The following is a 21,781-nucleotide window of genomic DNA, read 5'->3' on the forward strand; positions in this document are numbered from 1 at the left end:
AATCTACTTCCCACAGAGAACGTTTCGTTGTTTTTTTCACAGCAATCCAAACGTCTGTGGGGAAACAAGAGCTCGCCAAAAGTGACGCCATCGTCAGCATTATCCTAAAAAACCAATGTTTTCACTTTTTATGATTTTCTCCACTTCAGCTGTCTTTACCTCCATCTGTATCTTTCTGTCTTTGTCCATCAGTTTTCTGGAGGAAGTGATGTCGGCGACAGGTCCCAGCAGCAGCAGCAACCGAGCACACGGAGGTGGTTTCCATAGCAGCAGGCGCTAAGCACAGAGACTCGCTCTTCTTCCTCTCCTCCAGCTCTTGTGTGATGAGCAGCATCGTTCCCTCCGTCTGTTTGTTTGAAACATCATCAGACCGTCCCTGTGACATTAGAAACACCTCTGATCAATAACTGTAACTGACAGCAGAGCCGCTGCACAGCACGGCTCAGACTGGACTCCGCTTTAGTGTAGATATTGTCTTTTAAAATGAAAAGATTTCAAATGTTTTCCTCTTCCTGTGTGTTAAAATACAGAATCCAGGACGTCTGGCTTGTCCTCAGCCTCACACTGTTACTGAAACGACCACTGTGGCCCCTCAGAGCCACTCACAGTAGGCAAAATGAGAGGCAGACAATTCATATAACAGACTACAAGCTATCGTCTGACCTGGACTAACATCGCTGGTCTGCAGCCGGCTGTGAGACGAGTGCTCAGAGACTGCCTGCAAACACATTCACTTACAGCTTTGCTCTCATACAGTGTTTCACCTTCAAAAGCCCTGATCGTAGCCCCACTGCTTACCTTTGCTGTAAATGTCAGACGAACCTCATTGGACCATCAGTCAGTAACGCTGCTGCTGGACTTACATTTTGTGGAACGTCCCTTTAAAGTGTCTGTGTGGCTGACTGTGGTTGTTTCAAGTTTCAAAGCACTAATAAATAAAAATGTTCACACAAACGGTGTCTCTGTTAAGATGACGTTGGACATGGATCTTCAGTGTCTCCTTAGAGGACAGATCTCAGTGGTTCTGGAGAGACTCTGAGCACTGCCACACCAAACACAAGGAGCCTGATGAGGTGGTTCAGGCACCAGGATGCCTCCTAGGTTAGGTGGAAGGAGGCCAGGACGCACCCAGGAGCTGTAGCAGTAAAAACAGAGCCTGTGACCTACAGCACAAATCTCTCTACTATCAAATAGGACACATGAATAAGGAAAACATTGGAAAAGCACTTTGTGGAAACAAAATAAAGGTTGTTCAGTTTCAGGCTAACCCGATCTTTGCCATGCTCTGGTGTCCAGCTTTGCAGACTGATGCAAGTCCATCGGTACGAGAACATGAGAACATGGACTCTTCTGGAAGTGGCTATAATCCTTGAATATCCTGAATCTGTCCAAACTGTTTATGCCGTCTTACTGGCAGGTGCAGAGAATTTAGAGTTTTTTGTTTACTTGTTGTCACTGTGATATTTGTTTTTAACCCACTGCACAGAGACACAACAGGCTGAAGTGTTTGGAGCATTTAGGAAAGATCTGAGTCTCGGGGAGCTTTTGGCTCCCATTTTGCAAGAAAAGCCTTTAATGAGATCCAAATGCACCTTCACTACAGTATAACTGTGTTCAGTGTGGGTTGATGTGTGTGGGTGAAACAAGTGAACCTCTGAGAGTCTGATTATAGCCTTTATGCTGTGTGGATAGGTGGACTGCACACCTGTAACAAACCTGTGCAGGCTGGGTTATGGTGGCCCGGCAGCCAGTGGAGGCGAGTGCAGAAGGGTTTACCTTCATTCAAGCAAACAGGTGTAAAACTCCCTGCTGGGCTCTGCTGGGCTCCGTGGGCTGTGCTCTTTTTGTTTCATGAAAAATATTTCTCTCACTCACACACTAAATCAAATAAATATTAAATATTATTTTTGTGTTTCCCAAAAGGTTGATTCTGTTCATCTGGACGTTTTCAGTGTGGTCATCATCAGGTGACGTCTTCAGTCTCAGCTGACTGCAGGTGTCAAACCTTATAAACAGGACATTTGCACAATAACAGCCCACTGAAGGAACAATGGGAGGTGGGGTCAGTTTATGATCATTGATATGCAAACTGTCATCAACAACCAGGAGTCCCGGTCACAGAGAGCACACACACACACAGAGCATGTACGATGGTGACAGATGCACCCTTAGGCCCCTCCTCCATTCAGAGGTGGGCTTTCCCTTTTCACCACTAAACAATAAGCAGGACACATGACTGGAGCTAAATTTATTTATTTGGTTTTAGGCATTGAATTTGATGGAGCAAAGAGAAAGGGTGGTGTAAAGCACAGAGCTCAGACAGCTGGAGGTCACCAACATGCTTCTTTCAGTCGGAGGCTTTTCTCTGAAACACTCCTGAGTTTGAACTAAGAACCTAAATAAAATCCTTCTGCCCTCCAAAACACAAACAGTACCGTTTGCAACAGTTTGTGCTCCAAAGGTTTTCTCTTTGTGTGTATTGTGCATGTTTCTGAAGATATTTCTGTACAAGCACATCACAGGTGAGAAATAAAGCAGTTAGTGTTTGGTTCCATATTGTACCAGTGATGGATTCGCCACACGGACAGGCTGGGCTAAATAAATAATGTAATTATTGATCACAGGGTCAGATCAGACAAATCGCTGGATAACAAAGCTCTGTATGCTTTGGCCCGGGTGAGCCACAGGTAGTACTGACACGGAGCAGAATACAGGATTAAATACAGTCAAATGTATTGTGTCTCTGTGTTCTTCTGTTATTGTGTCACTAGGACAGTTTATTCTGTGTAGCTGTGAAAGTGAGCGAGTGTTTAATAGGCTCAGAATCACTGAAGAACACATGTGAAAGTCACAGCATGGTGTCCACCTGCTGCCTGTCTGCTCTGCATTTCCACACCTTTCATGTTGACCGGAGGACAGGCCCTCACCAGGTTAAAGCTCTTTGTAAAAATATAAGAGTAGAATACAAAGGTTTGGGGACGCTGAAGCACTTAGAATTATTAAAGCATTGTTTCTCCCTGGTTCTAGCAGCCAGTCTCTACTTCTCTACATTTTTCTGCCTTTTTGACCTTTTTCCTTCTAGTCGCTGCCTTTGGGCCATGTGTGAGTTTAATGCCTCAAACAACAGAAAGCTCACAACACTTGCTCGAAGGCTATCTCAAAGTAATGTCTAACAAACGTTTCCACGTCACTCTCACATGTATCAGAGGGAGAAAACATCTGAAAGGTCGTTGACTCTAATAACAATAATATTAATAATAATCAAACATTCGTTTTGGCACCGTTTCCTGTCACAGCAGGAAGAACAAAAGAAGCTAACATGTTCCTTTCAAATGGCACTACACACTTCATACTACAAAAACACTTTTTTGGTATCACATTTGTTTCACAGCTTTCATCTGCAACAATGGAAATGAAGAGAAAAGCCTTATTTCTTCTGGTGGTGTGAGCAAACCTTTGACACTCATGGGGTCGACTGGTGAACCTCGAGGGAGGGAAACCATTATCGTTAACGTGTCAGAGTCAAAGCTGGATTTTCCCAGTCGTTCTCGAATCACTGGGATTGCAATGCAAAAGGAAAAAAGTGATAATGTTTGCTTGCAGGACATTGATCGTCCTACGATATGCGTGTTCATTTTGACACAGTAAGAAACTCGTGTGGGTTTCATGACACAGCCTACAATTAAATAATTTCATGCAAAGAGCCAAACTGTAAGTAAGAACAACACAAAATCACAGTTTTCTTCTGTGGCTGCTGATATTCTTCTGAACCGAGAAAGAAGAAGACTTATGAGCTGAAAGCATTTCTTCACACTGCGTCTGCCCTCGAGGTTCAACCGCTGCTGGCTTTTACATATTTGTGCTATTTGTCACATATTTCTTCAACATATTTGGCAAAAACTCAGCTAAAAAACAATCAGTATTCCTCATGGACATACAAAATTATTCAACATATCTTACATCTTCATATAGAGACATTTAAAAGTTAGAATCAGTGAAATCTGTGTCACTCCGCCTGGAGAGACTCGAACAAAAGCAAGAAAACAAACGATGTTTAAAGCACAGGTGTCCCACTTCCACGAGGAACAATCCAAAACTCAAAGTAAACCTATATTCTATAGTAAGTTTGAAATGAACACAAAGAAAACCATGAAATCTTTATATCTTTGGGTTTCATTCATCTTGGTTTTCATAAAAACTTTTTGGATAGGCGGCCAGTGTGAAACGTGGCGCTCGTCTGTGCATCCGGGCATGTGGCACAGTGAACGTCGGAGTCACTGAAGTCCCAGTTGACCAATTTGGCATCTAGAATGTCAGCTTGGCAGCGTGGCCTCATCATTTTTTGGATTCAGTTATGCAGATTAACAAAGACAAGCTTCCCGTTTTGCTCGGTGGAGAGAAAAAGAGGACGCCTGGGTTGTTTCATCATGTTGTCCATGACATACTTCCAAATATGTCTTTGGAGGAAAAGCACGAACATCTTCTGATGTCACAAAAATGGAGAAATTCCACCAAAAGCATAAGAAGCTGAGGCTTGATGGAGGCTGAGACTGATGCTGCAGAGCTCCACATGCTCCTGCACAGTTCGGTCTGTGACTCACACCGGTCAGGTGTGCTCACTGACCAGAAGCCTTTACTTTTGGATGAGGTAGGCTAGCATTAGCAGGCTCGGGCTAACTATAGAAAAGATGTTCCCATCAGAGTGAGGTAGCTTTCTTTGGAAGTGAGCAGCTTTGGGTGGAAGGAGCTGAGTTAACTGGTTCACACGACTCTTCCTAATGGCTTGTAATAGAAAATAGTTTCTCATCACACCGTCACCTCTGGAAGGTGTTCACAAAGGCCGCTATGTTTCTTCTTTTCCTTACTGTAGAGGAATAAAAGGCAAAGTCAAGAGTTTGTCACCACAGAGTGACGAGACCGTCTCCGTCAGGGTCGAGTTTTTGGCTTCATGCGAGGTTTAAAGTCCACATCATCACGTGTCAGTTTATCAGTGGCGATCTGAGAGGTAGAATATTTTGGTTTACGCCTTCCACTGAAAAAGTGACAGAAATGTTTGTGGTGCGAGACAGGACACAATCTGTGGTGACAACGGTTTTCAAAGGCTTTCTTCACGTGCACAGGCACGTGCACAGGCAATAAAGGCAATAAGCTTTGGTTTGAGGGAGGGAGTGGCTACTCTCAGGTTATTAGCAGCAGGTCTGGGGACACTAATGGTATGACTGAGCCTAACAAACCAAAGGTGGTGCTCTTTGGTGGGAGGTTCCTAGTGAATAGCTGACTGCTGGAGGACAGGGCAGGGGTGTGGCTGTTATGACATCACTGACCAGTGTTAGCCAGTGCCTGAAGCGTGCAAACCTGACGAATGTTGATCAATGATAACCTGGCAGACCACCTGCTCACAGGACAGAAGAGCACAACAGGAAGGGGACAGAAGAGGACACGTCACAGATCAGAAGCATGCATGTGCACTGCATCGCTGTGAGGCTGCACAAACAAGTCAGGTTTTCTCTTTGAGAGCTAGAATCATTCAACAAAGTCTGGCTAAACCTTCTGTTTAATGTTTGTAACTCTTTTTGCACAAGAAGCTTTTCTCCAAACGTTTTAAGTAGAATGAGAAAAGCTATTGAGCAGATGCTATTTTTTAACTGGATCCATGTGTTTCCATTCTGTGTAAGGATGAACCAAACCAGCTGCAGTCAGTGTGAAAGCTTCACAGTGGCAGCTGATCTAGTCTGCAGTCACGGTTCCACAGCTGTCTCACGAACTTTACACTTTATTAGGAAACCTCGTGACTTTGAAGAGGGACAAACAACTCCTCTTCATGTCAGCTGAGTTTGGTAGTTAACCTGACTCAGCCGTCTGTGGTGGATGATGGAGTTAAAAGCACTAACATGTGAGCACCTTTAAATGTGTCTTATTATTATTATTATGCATGAGGTAAGATAAAGCGTGTACCTGAGATTCTCCTCTGGGGAGGGCCTCTCCATCTTTAGGGATGCCAGTGTGCACTGGTTGGATCCTCGATGGAGACCAGCTGTCCTGAGTCCCTTTACTGCAAAACAGACTGCAAACCAGGCCCAGCTGTGAGTGCGTATGCTGCACTGAGCTACATGTGATCATCAGTTAACAGGGATGAACTCTATTTATAAAATGAGCCAAAGAAGAACAAGAGAACGTGCACAGTGCATGGATGCATACTTGCGACGGTATCCAAACATGAGGAAGAGAACACAGAAGATGATGCAGGCGGTGCCGATATGGATGCCGATGACAATGCTGCCCAGCGAGGCCTCTCCGTCCCTGCACTGACACAGACGGTCTCCTCCTGGAAACAAACCAAATATTACTGATGAACGTCCTCGTGGCTGAAACACAGCAGAGCCAGGTTCTGCCTCACTATCACTGCGCTCTTTGACAGCACCGTGAGCTCACATGTTTTTCAACTTAACCTGTCATAAATCATAAATCCTCATTTTTTCCTCGTGGTGCATCGTGCTTGTATTCTCATGAAGATTTGTCATATTACACGTTTATTTTGTTGTAGTTTGTACACATCCATGAATTAGTGCTGCAGGGTTAGTGGTGTCATTAGTTATTAAAGCTCTTTCTACCATTCAAATCTCTCACCAAACCCGCTTTTTTCAGTGTGTTTCCACAAATCGATTTTCATTTACTGATAATCGTTTGCAGTGTCTGCAGGAGCTGTTTGTTGCTGGAGTCGCAGACGTGTGCCGACACTCACCGGTGCTTTGGTCTCTCGCGCCCTCCTCTGCGAGTGACACCAGCCTCTTGGAGCAGTCACTCTCTCCGTTCCCATTATAGGCAACCAGTTTGATTTCATACACTGCACCCGGTTCTAAAACAGATTCAGACGAGCTCAAACACAACGTTGTATAAAACTGAACAGAGGGAATAAAGGGACTGATGATGGACACAGATGTAAGACAGACAGGGCCGGACATTTTCAAAGGTGAGGACTGCTCAGAGTTTCATTTAATGTTGGATCTGGCTGTTGCTGAGTCGTGTGTTAGTGAAAAGTCTTACTGGTGAAGTGGTTAGTTTGCAGTACTGTGGTTACAGTGTGTCTATGTGCACACTTACCCAGGCTCGACATGGTGTGGGCATTAACGTAACAGGGCAGCTGAATCGGGCTCTGGTACTCAGCGTGGGGGACCCTGCGGTACGACAGCCTGAAGCCCTCAACCATACCGGCCTTAGTGGGAAGTTCCCAGAGGACCTGTACGGCGCTGGAATTTAACACCTTGGTGAAGTAGGTAGGTGGAGCAGGCACTGCATGGAGGCAAAAGGACAGTGGTCAACTGGAAAAAGGCATTACTCACTGTGCTAAAGAAATGATAAAAACCAGTTTGGAAGACTGATCCCTGCTGGTCTCACTGTTTGGTGGTCTTACCGCCCCCTAAAGTAGTCACAGTCACAGTATGGGACTGCTGACTGGCTCCCATGGGCGAGTAGGCCTTCAGGTAAAGAGAGTAGGTGGTGGCTGGCTCCAGGTTGGTAACGTCGTGCTGAAAGTTGCCTTTACTGATGGCTTCCTGCAGCTCCAGACTGTCAGCCTCTAAATAACACACACACACACATTATGAGACTTAAGATCATAAGTTAATGGCAGCATGTGTGTGTGTGCTCACACTCACCTCCTATCTTGCGGATGTGCAGCACGTAGCCGATGATGCTCTCAGTGACGTTGGTGGGCGGCTGGTCCCAGCTGATCTGCAGGGTGTGCGTGGACACGGCTTTGGCCGTGAAGCCTCCTGGGGCATCGGGCAGATCCTTACCCTGCGCCACGGCCAGGCGGGCGCTGGCCTGGTTGGTACCGGCACTGTTCTCGGCAATGCACTGGTAGATAGCCTCGTCTTCCGAGCCGATACGGGTCAAAGCCAGAGTGCTGTAAGGACAACATACCCAACGAGTAAGCTGCTGTTACTTCACTGCGTGGGAAATGTGATGGTTCAGCAGTGAAAGCAAGTGTTAAACGTACTGCAGCTCCATCTGCTCTGCATCTAGCTGCTCTCACCTGTCAGTATTACTGTACTACTATATCTCTTGTATCTTCTCCATTGCAGAGTGACCACATGACTGCTAACACTGTGAGAAACACAACTTTGAGTAATGATTCTGTGTCCTGGAAAAATGCTTTAAAATACATTTAGATGAGGATGCAGATGAGCCTGAAGGACTGCACGTCAAAAGGTTCCAGTCAACAATCACAGAGGATTACGTTGGGATTTTACTCCTGGAATCAGTGGTGTTTATGGAAAATGTTGTAGTCTCCTGTGATGTTTCTGACACACTGTGACGGGGCTGAGCTCGGTGAGCGAGGACGGCACTGTCGCCTCACAGAAGGAGATGTTTTTGGTTTGAATGTCTCTGCGTGGAGACGGCACGTGCTCTGTATCTTTATGTGACCTGCTTGGTCGATCTCACTGTGACCGACACACACCGATCACATGAAGACTTCGGGGTCAGACGCTCTGGACACAGCGCTGTCACTCTGTGGGTCAAGTGTTAAAGCTAAAAAGGTTGAAGTATATCACAGATGGCGTTTTTGCACTCCCTGACTCACATACCTGTTGTTATTGGTAAGCTTGATGTTGTGTCCAGGCATCAGGACCTTGCCATTCTTCAGCCAAATGAGATGAGGCTCAGGGACACCCTGCGCCACACAGGTGAACACAGCACTGCCCCCTGCTGGTTTGGATACAGACTGTGGCCACTGCAGGAACTCAGGAGGAGCTGAGGTGGAACAGACGGAGGTGAGACCGAGAGCAGACAGCAAAACAGAATCACAGCGTAAACCTGAAGCACATCCCGTCCACTGTATGAATGCACATCGGACTGCAGAGGAGCATCTGCCAGGCTGAAGAGCGTTTAAAGATCATTCTGCTTCATTACAATCTGGCTCTTATTTTATTAGCCTTAATGCACCGCACAGAAAAATGCTGCAAAAGCACACAAAACCAAAGGGAAGTGTTCGTGGGGAGATGTTAGCGTGACGGAAACCAAAACATGTGAAGGACGGCCTGAGACACCCTTTAGAGAAGCGGACGGTGCTGTGACGGTTCAGGTATCACCCTGTCCCTGTGTGTGTGGGGGGGGCATGCCTTACATGCCCAGTTATACTGAATAAACTTTATCAACCACCTGCACAGCTGTATTAACAGATTTACTGTTTGCTTATTGTTTTTCACGCGTTGGCCACTTGTGTGGTGTCCCGTTCCCTCCTGTTAACAGCAAACCTGATGTATGTGCACTAAAACATCACACCTTGCTGTTGTTGCTGTCCTGATACTTTATGCCTTCTACATTGTTAATTATGCTTCCAAGTAATGAGGAACATAACGCACAGGGACACATTTTATTGAAAAATGTTAAGGTTAGTGGAAGAATTATGGGCGTATTTTTTACTGCTGCTCTGCTTGTAAATGACTTATTCTGTCTCCTTCTGCCTCTCTGCCCTCCACGCCTACTCCTCCATCCAACTGTTTTCAGAGACATGTGTCCTTATTACTCCGGTCTAGGTCATGGGTCAAAGATCGCAGGTCATTCCCTCCCCCTTGCAACCCCCACCTGCCCCCTGTATTGTTGTCCTGCACGTTTTGTTTCCCCATATGTGGTCTTTGTCCCTGCATCCTGGCCACAGAACAACAGCTGATTTCAGCCGGACGATGGAAAGATTCACACATTTAAACTCCTCAGCTGACTCCACTATCACAAACACTGCAGACGTTTTCCAAAAGTGATTTTAGTGGAAACAGAACAAACTGAATTACAAACTAAATAAATGAATGAATACATCAGAGATGATGTATTGATAAATGATTTAGAGCGATGTGGAGCAGACAGAGCAGCTCAAACTGGCTCCAGTAGTAGCACAGTGAATATTTAACACACTATATTTTAAAATTTGAGAGACAAAAAGGACGTGAATACAAACACTGGTGTTTGAAAATGATACTTGTTAAAGACGAGGCTTCACGGCATGTTTAAACCTTTCTGAGAATACAAACCATCAAGTTTTCATTGTGTGTTAATTTGGGGTTTTTTTTAATTAAACAACTTAATTGATCCGAAAATAACTGAATTCAGTTTTTTACTTAATTCTACTGATTGACTTTTATTTTCCCAAAGTTTCATTTTCAGCAGCCTGTGACTGAGAACAGCTAATGAGCATCATTAGACTCAGAATATGGACACGTGCAGGGTGATGGATGAAAGCACGTCCACCCCCAACTGCAAGTCAGTCGGCCTCGCTCAGTCCCTCCCCCACCGAAGAGCCGGGGGCACAGACCCCCCCCCACGCAGGGACAGGAGCCGTGCTAACTGAACACATCTTAGCTCACATATCTTACAGCTGGTTAACAATAAGTGTGACCACAGGTCTGAGCATTTATCCACATTACCTGTCATGTAAGTGTAACATGTAAACTACTTTCTAAATGCCGATCATAAATCTATCTGTACTGGACACAGACTACCTACTACACAGACACCTGACAGGCACAGTGAAGAAGTGTTGGACAGTCAGCGGTCAGTACTGAGGGGTGGGTGCTAAAGAGCACGTCAGCGGTCCCCGTACATCCTCACCTTGTACCACGAGGCGTCCGAGTGCAGTGCGCCTCATCCTGGTGCCGGGCCGGTTGGCAGCGCACACATACACACCAGAGTGCTGCAGGGATACGTCTGAGATCATCAGGTTCCCTGTCCCGAGAACCTGGATGCCCTCCACCCCAATGGAGCGCCCGTCTGATGGACACACGGACACAGAAATAGTTCATGAAATCAAACCTTTGTGGCTTGTCAATCTTTTTTTCACATTCTGCTGGGATGCTACAGGGCTACCTAGCCTGCTCCAGGAAACAATGGGCCTTGGGTTTCCTGTGGCGATACACTCCAAGATGGCGGTCTGATGGACCGTGATGGTCAGATTCTGAGGTCCTGACAGGATCACGGGCTCCTTGTAGGTTCTTGGAGTCCCACCTGGAAGGTGAGGAGACACAAAAAGAGAGTATGGAACCAATGACGTCGGGACGAGGAGTGTATAGTGTGAGTGTAATACACAGCACGTAGTATACAGCTGTGTTTAGTATATAATGCACTGGTTTTACTCCCAGTGACTGTTGACGTAGCCAATCAGCAGATTCATGTGGAAGTATCACAGGCAGTGTATATGTGATATACGGTAAGGTCCCTACCATCACAGCCACGTGGAGCGGTCAGTAAGTACTTACATAGATGTGGGATTGTCCTTGTGGCTCTAAACTTGCAGCTTTGACATCACTGCATAAACCCTGCAGCACTGTTAACAGTGGAAGCGCCCTGCACACCTCAGATGTTATGAAATGTAGCATTAGAAACATTAGAAACATTAGAAACAACGTCGTGTTTGGGCTGAGGGCTGTTGCTGGGAACGACTCAGGTTGTGGTGACAGTTACATGGACACTCGTGTGATTGGAGTTCTACAGTCTCTGGTTACAGATCAAAGATGTGATCATGTACTCTTGGACTGTGCTCATGCAGGCGCTAACCCCCGCCGCTCATATCCCAGCCGTACTGTAACAGCTTGTACACTGAAGGGGATCACGAGTCCACCTACCAGTAACATTGAGCGTGGCTTCGTGGCTGTAACGAGTGTTGGCGATGTTGGTGGCAACACAGCGGAAAACCCCTGCATCCGCCTTTCTCACACCTGTCACCTGGAGGATGCCCATTGGTAGGAGAGTGTACCTGGACAGGTAAGAGAAGCTGAGTGAAGCTGAGGCACTAAACATCATTATTAATTACTGTCTTGTCCTATACAATTTCCTATTCTGTCAAATTACAAAAGAGGTGAAAGGAAGAAAAAAGCTCCCCGTCTTTCTTCTTAGAAGGAACGTCATTTATCTTTCCAATGAATTCTGCTTACACATGAACATTAGATGTAATGTGACTCAGGCTAACAGAAAAGCTACCAGAGCAGTTACATGTGGTCCTTTACACCACATATCACAGTCCACGATACATGTGTTGGTGTGTGTTGAGTCTGAGTTTACCTGCTGTCAGTGGTGTTGAGCAGCACTCGGTCTTTTTCCCATGTGATTCTGGCTTCAGGTACTCCATTGATCTGACACTGGAATCGAGCGACTCCTCCCTCGTCCACAGACATTGATGCAGGGTGTGTGTGGAACTTAGGAAGAGCTGGAGAGCCAATCACACAAAGAGAAAAACAGTGCACACAACTGTTGAACATCTCTAAAGTCTGTGGGGAGTCAGGCAGCAGGACATGTGTGGACTGTGTCTGTGATTAGAAATAGCTTTATGATCTATTTAATGGTTTTTCAGCCTTTCTTACTGTAAGACTGACCTTTTCACATGCAGCTTGTATGCTAACCATGTTCCTGTGAGTAATATAAATTTGGTGCCCACACACAACCATGCTGGGCTGCTTTGAAATGGGGCCATAACCAATAAGGCGGAATTCAATAGATATGCCCTGTAAATGAGATAGCATCACCATGGCAACTCCTTGCATTAAAGCAAGACCACCTCAAGATAATAAGCTATAATTCTGCTGGTTTAACCATAAACTCTGTGTTTACTGGTTAGAACAAAGGCGTGAGCTCCAGGAGGAGGAGTGTACACTGATGCACGATGTGTGTGTGTGTGTGTGTGTGTGTGTGTGTGTGTGCGTGTGTGTGAGTGTGTGTGTGTGTGAGTGTGTGTGTGTGTGTGTGTGTGTGTGTGTGTGAGTGTGTGTGTGAGTGTGTGTGAGTGTGAGTGTGTGTGTGTGAGTGTGTGTGTGTGTGTGTGTGAGTGTGAGTGTGTGTGTGTGTGTGTGTGTGTGTGAGTGTGTGTGTGAGTGTGTGTGAGTGTGAGTGTGTGTGTGTGAGTGTGTGTGAGTGTGTGTGTGTGTGTGTGAGTGTGTGTGTGTGTGTGTGTGTGTGTGTGAGTGTGTGTGTGTGTGTGTGTGAGCGTGAGTGTGTGTGTGTGAGTGTGTGTGTGTGTGTGAGTGTGTGTGTGAGTGTGTGTGAGTGTGAGTGTGTGTGTGTGAGTGTGTGTGTGTGTGTGTGTGTGTGTGTGAGTGTGTGTGTGTGTGTGTGTGTGTGTGTGAGTGTGTGTGTGAGTGTGTGTGAGCGTGAGTGTGTGTGTGTGAGTGTGTGTGTGTGTGTGTGTGTGTGAGTGTGTGAGTGTGAGTGTGTGTGTGAGTGTGTGTGAGTGTGAGTGTGTGTGTGTGAGTGTGTGTGTGTGTGTGTGTGTGTGTGTGAGTGTGTGTGTGTGTGTGTGTGTGTGTGTGAGTGTGTGTGTGAGTGTGTGTGAGCGTGAGTGTGTGTGTGTGAGTGTGTGTGTGTGTGTGTGTGTGTGAGTGTGTGTGTGTGTGTGTGTGTGTGTGTGAGTGTGTGTGTGAGTGTGTGTGAGCGTGAGTGTGTGTGAGCGTGAGTGTGTGTGTGTGTGTGTGTGTGTGTGTGAGTGTGTGTGTGAGTGTGTGTGTGTGAGTGTGTGTGTGTGAGTGTGTGTGTGTGTGTGTGAGTGTGTGTGTGTGTGTGTGTGTGTGTGTGAGTGTGTGTGTGAGTGTGTGTGAGCGTGAGTGTGTGTGTGTGTGTGTGTGTGTGTGTGTGTGTGTGTGAGTGTGAGTGTGTGTGTGTGTGTGAGTGTGTGTGTGTGTGTGAGTGTGTGTGTGTGTGTGTGTGTGTGTGTGTGAGTGTGTGTGTGAGTGTGTGCATATGGGACAAAAAAAGTCAAAGTACCTTTGACAGAGAAAGGTCAAAGTGCACTGACTGCAGCAGAGCCTCCGACGTTCACACTGAAATTCTTGGGTTTTCTTTCCTTCTCTGACTGCTTCGCTTTAACTAAGATACATTAAACCAGCACTGCAACAGCTGGGAAATCTAATGTGACGTTGGGTGTCTCAGCATCTTATCAAACACATCAACATTGCTGTGTAACACAACATTAGTGGTCTTAAAAACCTAAATCTGGGTTGCTTTGTTTAACCCGCCAGATCAGAATGCTCCTCCTCAGTGAGCATGCTCAGACCACCCAGCACCACCTTCCTGCACCTAAATGTGTTTTCCTAACATCTCAGCTGCTAAAGCTGTGTGTGTTGCTGAAGTATGTGGAGGTTATAACATTCTTGTCACTTACATGCGAGGTGGACTTTGGCCTTGCGGCTGACGAGCAGGCCGTAACGGTTCTGTGCAGCGCAGTCGTACTCGCCCATGTCTGCATCGCTGCCCTCTCTGCGTTTCTGGAAGCTCTTTATTAGCAGCGTGCCATTCTCTTTCACTCGGACCCGTGGGGTACTGGGTACGGGCGCTCCGTTCTTGCGCCACGTAATTGCGATGGGTTCCTCACCCTGGACCTGACAGTCCAGCATGAGTGGCCGATCCCTCACCGCAATCACGTCCGTGGGTTCTACCAAGAAAGAAAGCTCAGAGGCCCAGCAGCCGCCTGCAGACAGAGGAAAGACAAAGCTTTTACTGTCATTTATTTATTCTGTAAATAAAATGTATTTTAACTATAATTTCCAACCCAATACATATCCTTTGTGGATGTGCTGGGAAGTTTTAGAGGGGCCAAAACATCTTATTTATATTTATACAGACGGTCCTCTGAGGTGGGCTCACTGTAGTGCATTTTTATGACATTGTAACAGGAAGCATAAAAGAAAATAAAGTAAACATAAAGTGAAACTATCTGGATGCTGGTTTAGCTCCGTGTGTGAGCAGGTGATCACCTGCTGTATGGCTGTAAAGCAGCGTCTTTCCCAGTCATCTCTACTTACTATCAAAACAATGTAACTGCCTCTGGATGCAGGCTGGCTGGAGGAGAACTGGAGGTCTGATGGTGTCCTATTGTAAACTATCTGAAACAGAGGCTGTCACCACTTCCTGACTCGAATTATAGCTGAATAATATCCAAATGATCACACACACAGCTCTAACTCGATAGATGACAGATGAGGATTTGTGGCCTGTGATGATTTTATTGCAGTCACAGTGGAGGCTGAATGCCACTGAGCTGTGGAGGAGAACACTGGTGGGGTCGCTGGGGTCAAGTTGGGAGACCCTCCATTGAAGCAGGGCCCAGTAGAGACAATGGCATTGTAACCATGCTTATTTGCACCCAACCCCCAGTTATTTCTTCTTGTTGGCCAACACACAACCAGGGCACCATCTGCCCTTCTTATGCTCCCCTCCACCCATCGACTGTCATTCATATCTGTGTCTGAGGTGACTTTCCCATGCTCCCAGATCTCCTTCCTCGCCGTGTCCCGTCTCTGCGGTGACCTCGGGAAACCTCAGTCTTTGTTGTTTTCTTTCAGCCTTCAGAACATTGAACCCTTGCATTGGCCGCCCTCTGTCCGGCTGTGAAGCATTAGCATTAACTGCACTTGAACTTGCAACATATCTCATCATTGTCACCGAGGATTCTCGTAACCGGCTGGACTAAACATGCAATACAACCGGCCACAGTGACAGCCCACACAGCAGCCTGAATTTGAACTTTAGTCTGTTTTGGTATTTAATTGCAGTTCAGTGTGTTTAATTTGTCAGTGTACGTTTATATTCTCACAGATTTTGAGTTTTCATCTAACACAGGTAACATATAAGTGCACTTGCACGCAACACAGAAAGCTCTTCCTGTCTATCATCATTCAGCAGATATGTCAAAAAGAAGAAGCTGCAGAACTCAAGTCTTTACTCGTTTATTCAACGTGTAACGTCCAGCATCTGCACCTTGTAGTGAGGATGAGTCACAACAGAAACTCGACATCACTAAAACAGAAGACGAAAAGTTCCCAGTGTCCAAGCTCAGACTGTGCGTCCACTGTGGGATCGTGTTTGCGTCACGTCAGCGTGCTTGAATGTAACCTGCAGTGGGAGCATTAACGTGCTGTTGCTAACATGACTGACTCTGTCCCAGGTCACTCAGTCACTCAGTCATGACCTCGGGTCCTGTTCACTGAAGCACAAACATGTCATAGACTGTATCATAACATAGTTTGGTAATATTACATATAAAGTGGACATGTTTGCTGCAGTTCCTCTGCACATGAACAACCCTGTGATGTTACTGGCGTTCAGGTTTTATCAGAGTCAGATTTTAAACCTTCCACGGAGCTGCTGCCCGTCCTCATGATCTCTGTCGCTGCTCTGACTGATGTGCTGAATCCAGAAACGAGCGTCCACCCTCATGCTAATGAGAAATCTCTCCCTCAGCAGATGCTCTTAGCAGATACGACTGTGGCTCTTCGGGTCAGCTGTCTCGGGGGGGTAACAGCCCCTCTGAGATCCACATCTCTCAGGCCTAGTGGGGGCTCGCACCTTCTGTGGGTTTAATTATTGAACACAGTGTCTGAGGCTGTGATATCTAATAGTAAGTATTATAAGCTATGTCTTAATCAGACTGCTGAAGGCCTGTCACAGAAGACCAATGAGGAGTGCCAACAGCACCTGAGAACATGTGTATGAAAGTGATCAGTGTGGGGTCAGCCTTCAGATACCACGACCCACTGTGACAGGACTAAACTTTATCTGAGCCTCGACCAGAAGACGCCTGAGTCTCACACTTTGGTCAAAGCTGAGTTTTGATCTCATCTGTGGGAGAAAAGTCTCCGAACGTTGTCTGTTCGTTTGTTCACAGTCAGTGAGTCATAGACCACAGCGTTTCCACATGCAGTCTCTGTGCTGTCGTCACAGAGACAGTGAAGCGTTTTGGAACAAACCCACTGAGGTGGTGACACCTCCATGTGCTGTTTGTAACCTTTGAAGCATCCGAGTCATCAGCGACTCATCAGCAGCTGTCTAACTTCGTGTGGTCCGGTGTGCACCAGCAGTGTGCACCATCACCAGCAGCTCTTTATGAATATGATGGTAAATAGTGTCCTGTGTTTGTCCAGCAGACTGGTCTCTCCTTTATACCAGAACAGCCTCAGTCTGAGGTGAGCATGCCCCCCCACAGGCATCATCCAGCCCCCTTAATGTCACCTTTGTGTCACATTGTTTCACACTGTACAGTTAACATGAGGTCTTTGTCCGTGTGGACGTGACAGAATATCAAATACAGTAATATTTTGTATAAACTGTTATTAGAAACATGTCCATTGTTGTTATTGAGCTTCATATCAGCAAGAAGCTGGATAAATATCACCTGATCATCTGTCGAGAAGGAAGTGAAACAGGATTCAATAACTCTTTTTTTTCACTCCTCGATACGTAAACCAAGTCACGTGGAGCCAAACGGCCTTTTAATAGCATTTCCTACACGACCTTCTGTATATCGTTTACATTATGAACATAAACTGAACAAAACAAAGAAAAGTAAACACGCTTACATCATCACAAAGAGACATGAAGCACTGAGCTGACTGAACCAGAGGATTCATATGAGGTGAGCTCTGTGCCCTGAGCGGCCGACACCACAGAAGCAGGACGATGAACTACAAAGACTTTAATAATTATAAGATGAAGGCTGCAGTCAAACTGAGGTCGCAGCATCACAGACTGCTGAGTTCAATCTGTGAACTTAATGAGATTTTTTAAGGGAGGAGGTTGTCCAGCAACCCCCACACTAGCACCCCATACTTGTGACCTCAAGCCCTTCAAGGGCCGCGAGAGTCAGAGGTGCGGAGGATGGATATGTAGATGAGGGTTGGGGGGTTGGTACCCCAGCCTGAGCGACCCACCCGGCCTTCTGCTGCTATTGTTTAACAAGACTGCTGCCCCTGAACTTCACACGTCTCTCACCAGCCCCCCAAAGCCCCTAATTTATAGTACAAACACACAATCAAAGTTTTGCCTCCAAACACTGACAACATGGATTTTACTAGATGTGACTGCAGGGTTTTTAGGAACTGTTCCCCTCAGATGCTAAACATGAACATGCTGAGGCCTTTTTCCTTCATCACAGTGAAGCAGACATAAAATCTACAGTGCACTCCAGCTGTTGTTGTGATTTGGCACTATATAAATACAACTGCATTCAAAGCCTTGAGTTTGTATTTAAACTGTGGTTTTCCAATGTTGTTTAAAATGTGAGGCCAAAAGAGATGTTGGTGGAGTCCATCACTGAGTCAGAGGGCGAGTCTGTGTGAATGACACATGGTGCAGTAAGAGCTTTGAGGGCATATAATTTACCAAACTCAGCAACACCAGAAGACGAGCAGAGGAGACAGCTAGAGTACGATCACAGAGCAATCCACAGTTCAGCAGAACAGCCTCACAACATTTAACCGAGTGAGGATCGGCGTCGACGTCGTGAATCTAAATGTTCTCATATAACCTCAGTGGAGTCCTTAAACTCCACTCAGTGTACGCTTATGTGACATGAAAAGTGTCTAAACCGTACAGTGGATTTCAAAGTTAGCACCAGATTAAATTAACCTGCTGAGGTTACCTATGTGTAGCCTAATCCTGAGGCCTCTGCATCCAAGGGCTCGATTTTTAATAGGAAGTCAATCAATAAGCTTCAGCTTGTAGTCACATTTGATAAGCTTTGTGTTCACACATGAAGGCTGCAGTAAGCTTTGTTTACTCCAACACAACAGTGCTCATCAGACTGAACACGATGATGATGATGATGCACCTCTACAAAATAAATGCATTCTTTGATTTGAAATCAGGAGACTTGAAATACGCAGGAAGCTGAATCTCCTGGTTGTCCTGCTTCGTGTTATAAACTCGACACAAACAGAAATGCAGTGACGTGTTTCAGCTTCAGCAGCTTCATTCACATCTGTGGATATCTTCCAAAATGATTGTGTTTTAGACAGGAAGAGATATTTTACTGTGAAAGGGAGGATTAACTGTATAACAAGAGGTACGTGTCAAGTCCATCGTCTGAGCTGAAAACATCAGCAGCAGATCTGATCCAGGAGCAGCGCGACAGAGACGAGGGACAAAGCTTTTTAAAACCTCATTATGGCCCAATGTCAGGCTTTCAACTGAAGCTGCAATGACGCTGTTTCATGTCATGATGCACAGACACACGACCTGCTGGTAGAAAGAGTTTGTGTGCTCGTTACAAGCAGCTTCTCACACGGCGATGCTGAAGCTGAAAGACGACTTTGCAGCCTTTCATCTGCTGTCTCTGAGACTAAGTGGCACAGCTGTGCTACTGTACTGCATAGAAATATGCAAAACAAGCCAACCAGTAAATGAGACTAACTGGGCCCACGAAGGCGTCCGTGCACGGTGGCAGGGCACGCTGCGGTGCTGTAAACTTAGCCTGAGCTCTCCAGAGATTGAGATGTTAGCATTTGTATGTTTCACTTCAGGAAACAGAGCCACCGCACACCCATTGTTGTGGATTAAACCAGTGGGAGCGTGAGGGGGTGGAGGGCGGAGGAGGATTACCTTATAGTCACATATCTTTAATAAAGGCTCAATGTGAGCGCAGACTGCTGCAGTGTTATGGAGATGAAGGTGTAGGGGTGAGGTCAGTGAAGACTGAGCACTTCTGGAAGGCTATTGTCCTTCTGCACCCCCACCCCCTCACAGACTGCTCTGGTGACCCAGAAAGCCGACCCCCTCCACAGGGTCAGAGGTCACTGACTCTCAGCTCGTTCTGTGTCTGAGTTAAGGACAGAAATCAAACTGCTTTGAACCTGCTGTGCTTTCCCCAAAAACAACCTTTTTCTGCCTCCAGCTCTGCAGGTTTCTGCATCACGACTAAATATCAATGAAAACTTCATTTTTTCTTTTAGATTTTCAGTTTTATTTGAATGTGTAGAAAAACAGATGTGTGACATGTGTGTGCTGTGAATAGAAAGAGCTGATGTTTGTTAGTGGAATATTAATAATCACACCCAAATTACTCTGCAGAGTGGAGACGAACCCCATTAACCCCACCCCCACCACACCACCCAAACTGATATCCATTCAACGCTGAACCATCAGCATTGAAAATGTGTTGATTGGAGGAAAAGTGGGATAATTTACATCAAATCTGAAACAAGTTTAGTTATATCATCGGTTTATTATCGTCTGACAGGCTCGTGTTCCACAACAATACAGATATTTACTGTATTTATTATAAAGGATATTAATATTGTGATGTTTTATAAAATGCTGTCGATCTTTTGCATTGAGTCACTTCCACACTCACCAGCTTTGAGTGGGATAATCCACCGGTCTGTTTCCACACCGTGTGACTCTCGTGTCCACCTGCAGCCTGTGCAGGTCTTTATGAAACTTAAGGACAAACTAACAGCAGCACTTACCGATGAGCATACTTGTTTATCAAATGACAAAATGTTCTGCCCATTAATCACCATGAAACTGAACTAATATCAGTGTACAAACTCATAGAGCAGCAATCACACCATAATGTGTGACTATGTGCCAGTGCAGGTGAAGAGAGGTCTACTCACTGAAACTGTAGAAGGCTGTGAGCCAGCTGAGGAAGGTCACTAGTTTCATTCTGGTCTCCAGCGTCCTCGCTGTTAAAGCTTCTCACCCCGCGAAACCCCAAAATCCAAAAGAGGAAAAAGTCAAGCGGACAGCCAGTTCCTTCTGTGCTCTCCTGCTCCGTGTGCTCTTTGGTAGCATAAACGGACACGTTCTGTGTCAGATCATTGCTCTTCTTCTGTCCTTCTCAGCATTCAGCCTCCACAAGGTTCATGTTCAAAGCTACTCTGAGCATCGGGTGAGGAAGAGACCTCAGCGTGGACAGAGCTCATTAGTTATTCTGCTTCATTGTTGTCAGTGAATGGACACTGACACCGAGGTTTGTGGCAGGTTTGCGTCCTACCAACCAATCACAGCCCCAGAACAACAGAAGGGTGGTAGCTCAGCCCGGGAGCCGTGATTGATAATCGTTTACAGAGAGCTCTTCTGGTTGGCCGCTGCCTGATGGACCAGCTGTGGCCTGAGCCGGAAACCCCTCGCAGGCTGGCTGGAGTTGTGATCCTGGGATACTTCCACCGGACATAAAGAATCGAGTCGAAAATACTCACAGGATTCACAGGAAATATTGTTCCCATGACGAACATGTTTGTGCAGACTGGAAACTTTTAGCACACGACTTTTTTAATTGGCTGAGCTTTGCTCGAGTCAGGCTACAAACATATTAGGTGAAATGTGACAGTTGTTACTTCGACCTTTACAGTTTTTTTTAATTGGTTTGGCGCAGTTTTCACAAGCAATTGGTACATTTTCAAAACTCTTAGTACTTATATCACAACAGATCATCAAAAGTGCACGTTTGTCAAACATTTCAGCATATTTTCAATTGTGTCAGTACAATACACATTATGACAAAATATCCTTTTCACTACACAAAATAAGTGTTTCATCTAAATAAATGTTTTGTTCACAGTTACTGCCTTTCATAATGTTATCACTATCAAATTTTTGATTTGCATCTCTTATTATTCAGTTTAATACATTTGTCTATCATTTAATTCAACTGATCTTAATGTTCGATCAATTAATCATCCATTATGTCCATGGATTTTCAACTTGACTGATTGTTCTCTGGTCATTTGTAAGTTACACATTGCTGCAAGAGCTTTCAATCTAGAAATACTAATTGCTAATTGTTTCCCCCGATGATCACAATTAGTTACCATATAAGTAGAACTGTGTTTGAGACTTTGCACTGTCCAAATATGGAGCAGGATAGACTCGTAGGGAGAGGAAACCTTCATCGAAGAGGTGGTGGTGCTGCTCCTCGACAGAGAGGTGGACACAGACAAAGAGAAAGAGGTGGTGGTGCTCCTCGACAGAGAGGTGGACACAGACAAGGAGAAAGAGGTGGTGGTGCTCCCCGACAGAGAGGTGG

The 21,781-nt window shown here is 45.8% G+C and overlaps 2 protein-coding genes across 2 annotated transcripts in view; one reads left to right on the forward strand and one right to left on the reverse strand.

Annotated features, from left to right (window-relative positions):
• The window catches only part of vps45 (vacuolar protein sorting 45 homolog), a 17,485-nt gene extending 16,531 nt beyond the window's left edge, over positions 1 to 954 (forward strand). The window contains exon 15 of the mRNA XM_085395353.1: positions 193 to 954. Coding sequence (XP_085251479.1) covers positions 193 to 280 — 88 coding nt within the window. The 3' untranslated portion in view covers positions 281 to 954. The remainder of the gene's footprint in view (positions 1 to 192) is intronic.
• Positions 955 to 2,237: 1,283 nt separating this feature from the next.
• Positions 2,238 to 20,705, reverse strand: LOC146644465 (immunoglobulin superfamily DCC subclass member 3). The gene is made up of 14 exons (XM_085395352.1): positions 20,370 to 20,705; positions 14,141 to 14,446; positions 12,052 to 12,196; positions 11,616 to 11,746; positions 10,861 to 10,998; positions 10,606 to 10,764; positions 8,589 to 8,754; positions 7,656 to 7,906; positions 7,412 to 7,576; positions 7,102 to 7,290; positions 6,743 to 6,856; positions 6,199 to 6,325; positions 5,956 to 6,064; positions 2,238 to 5,392 (listed from the first exon to the last, which is right to left on the reverse strand). Exons 1-14 carry the CDS (start codon positions 20,416 to 20,418, stop codon positions 5,330 to 5,332), a joined length of 2,112 nt encoding a protein of 703 aa, XP_085251478.1. The 5' UTR covers positions 20,419 to 20,705; the 3' UTR covers positions 2,238 to 5,329.
• Positions 20,706 to 21,781: the final 1,076 nt, after the last annotated feature.

This window comes from Rhamphochromis longiceps, linkage group LG22 (genome assembly GCF_057381845.1).
Source record: "Rhamphochromis longiceps isolate RC_006_pf linkage group LG22, R_longiceps_female_GT1.1, whole genome shotgun sequence".
Taxonomy (NCBI): Eukaryota; Metazoa; Chordata; class Actinopteri; order Cichliformes; family Cichlidae; genus Rhamphochromis; species Rhamphochromis longiceps.

Bases quoted from the DNA above. Each gene is read 5' to 3' on its own strand.
- LOC146644465 (XM_085395352.1), bottom strand. From the start codon at position 20,418: ATGAAACTAGTGACCTTCCTCAGCTGGCTCACAGCCTTCTACAGTTTC. The intron at 7,577-7,655 runs GTGAGTGTGAGC...TGTGTTATTTAG, and splicing joins GCACATCCGCAAGATAGGAG to AGGCTGACAGTCTGGAGCTG. The intron at 6,326-6,742 runs GTGAGTGTCGGC...GTTTGTTTCCAG, and splicing joins CGCGAGAGACCAAAGCACCG to GAGGAGACCGTCTGTGTCAG.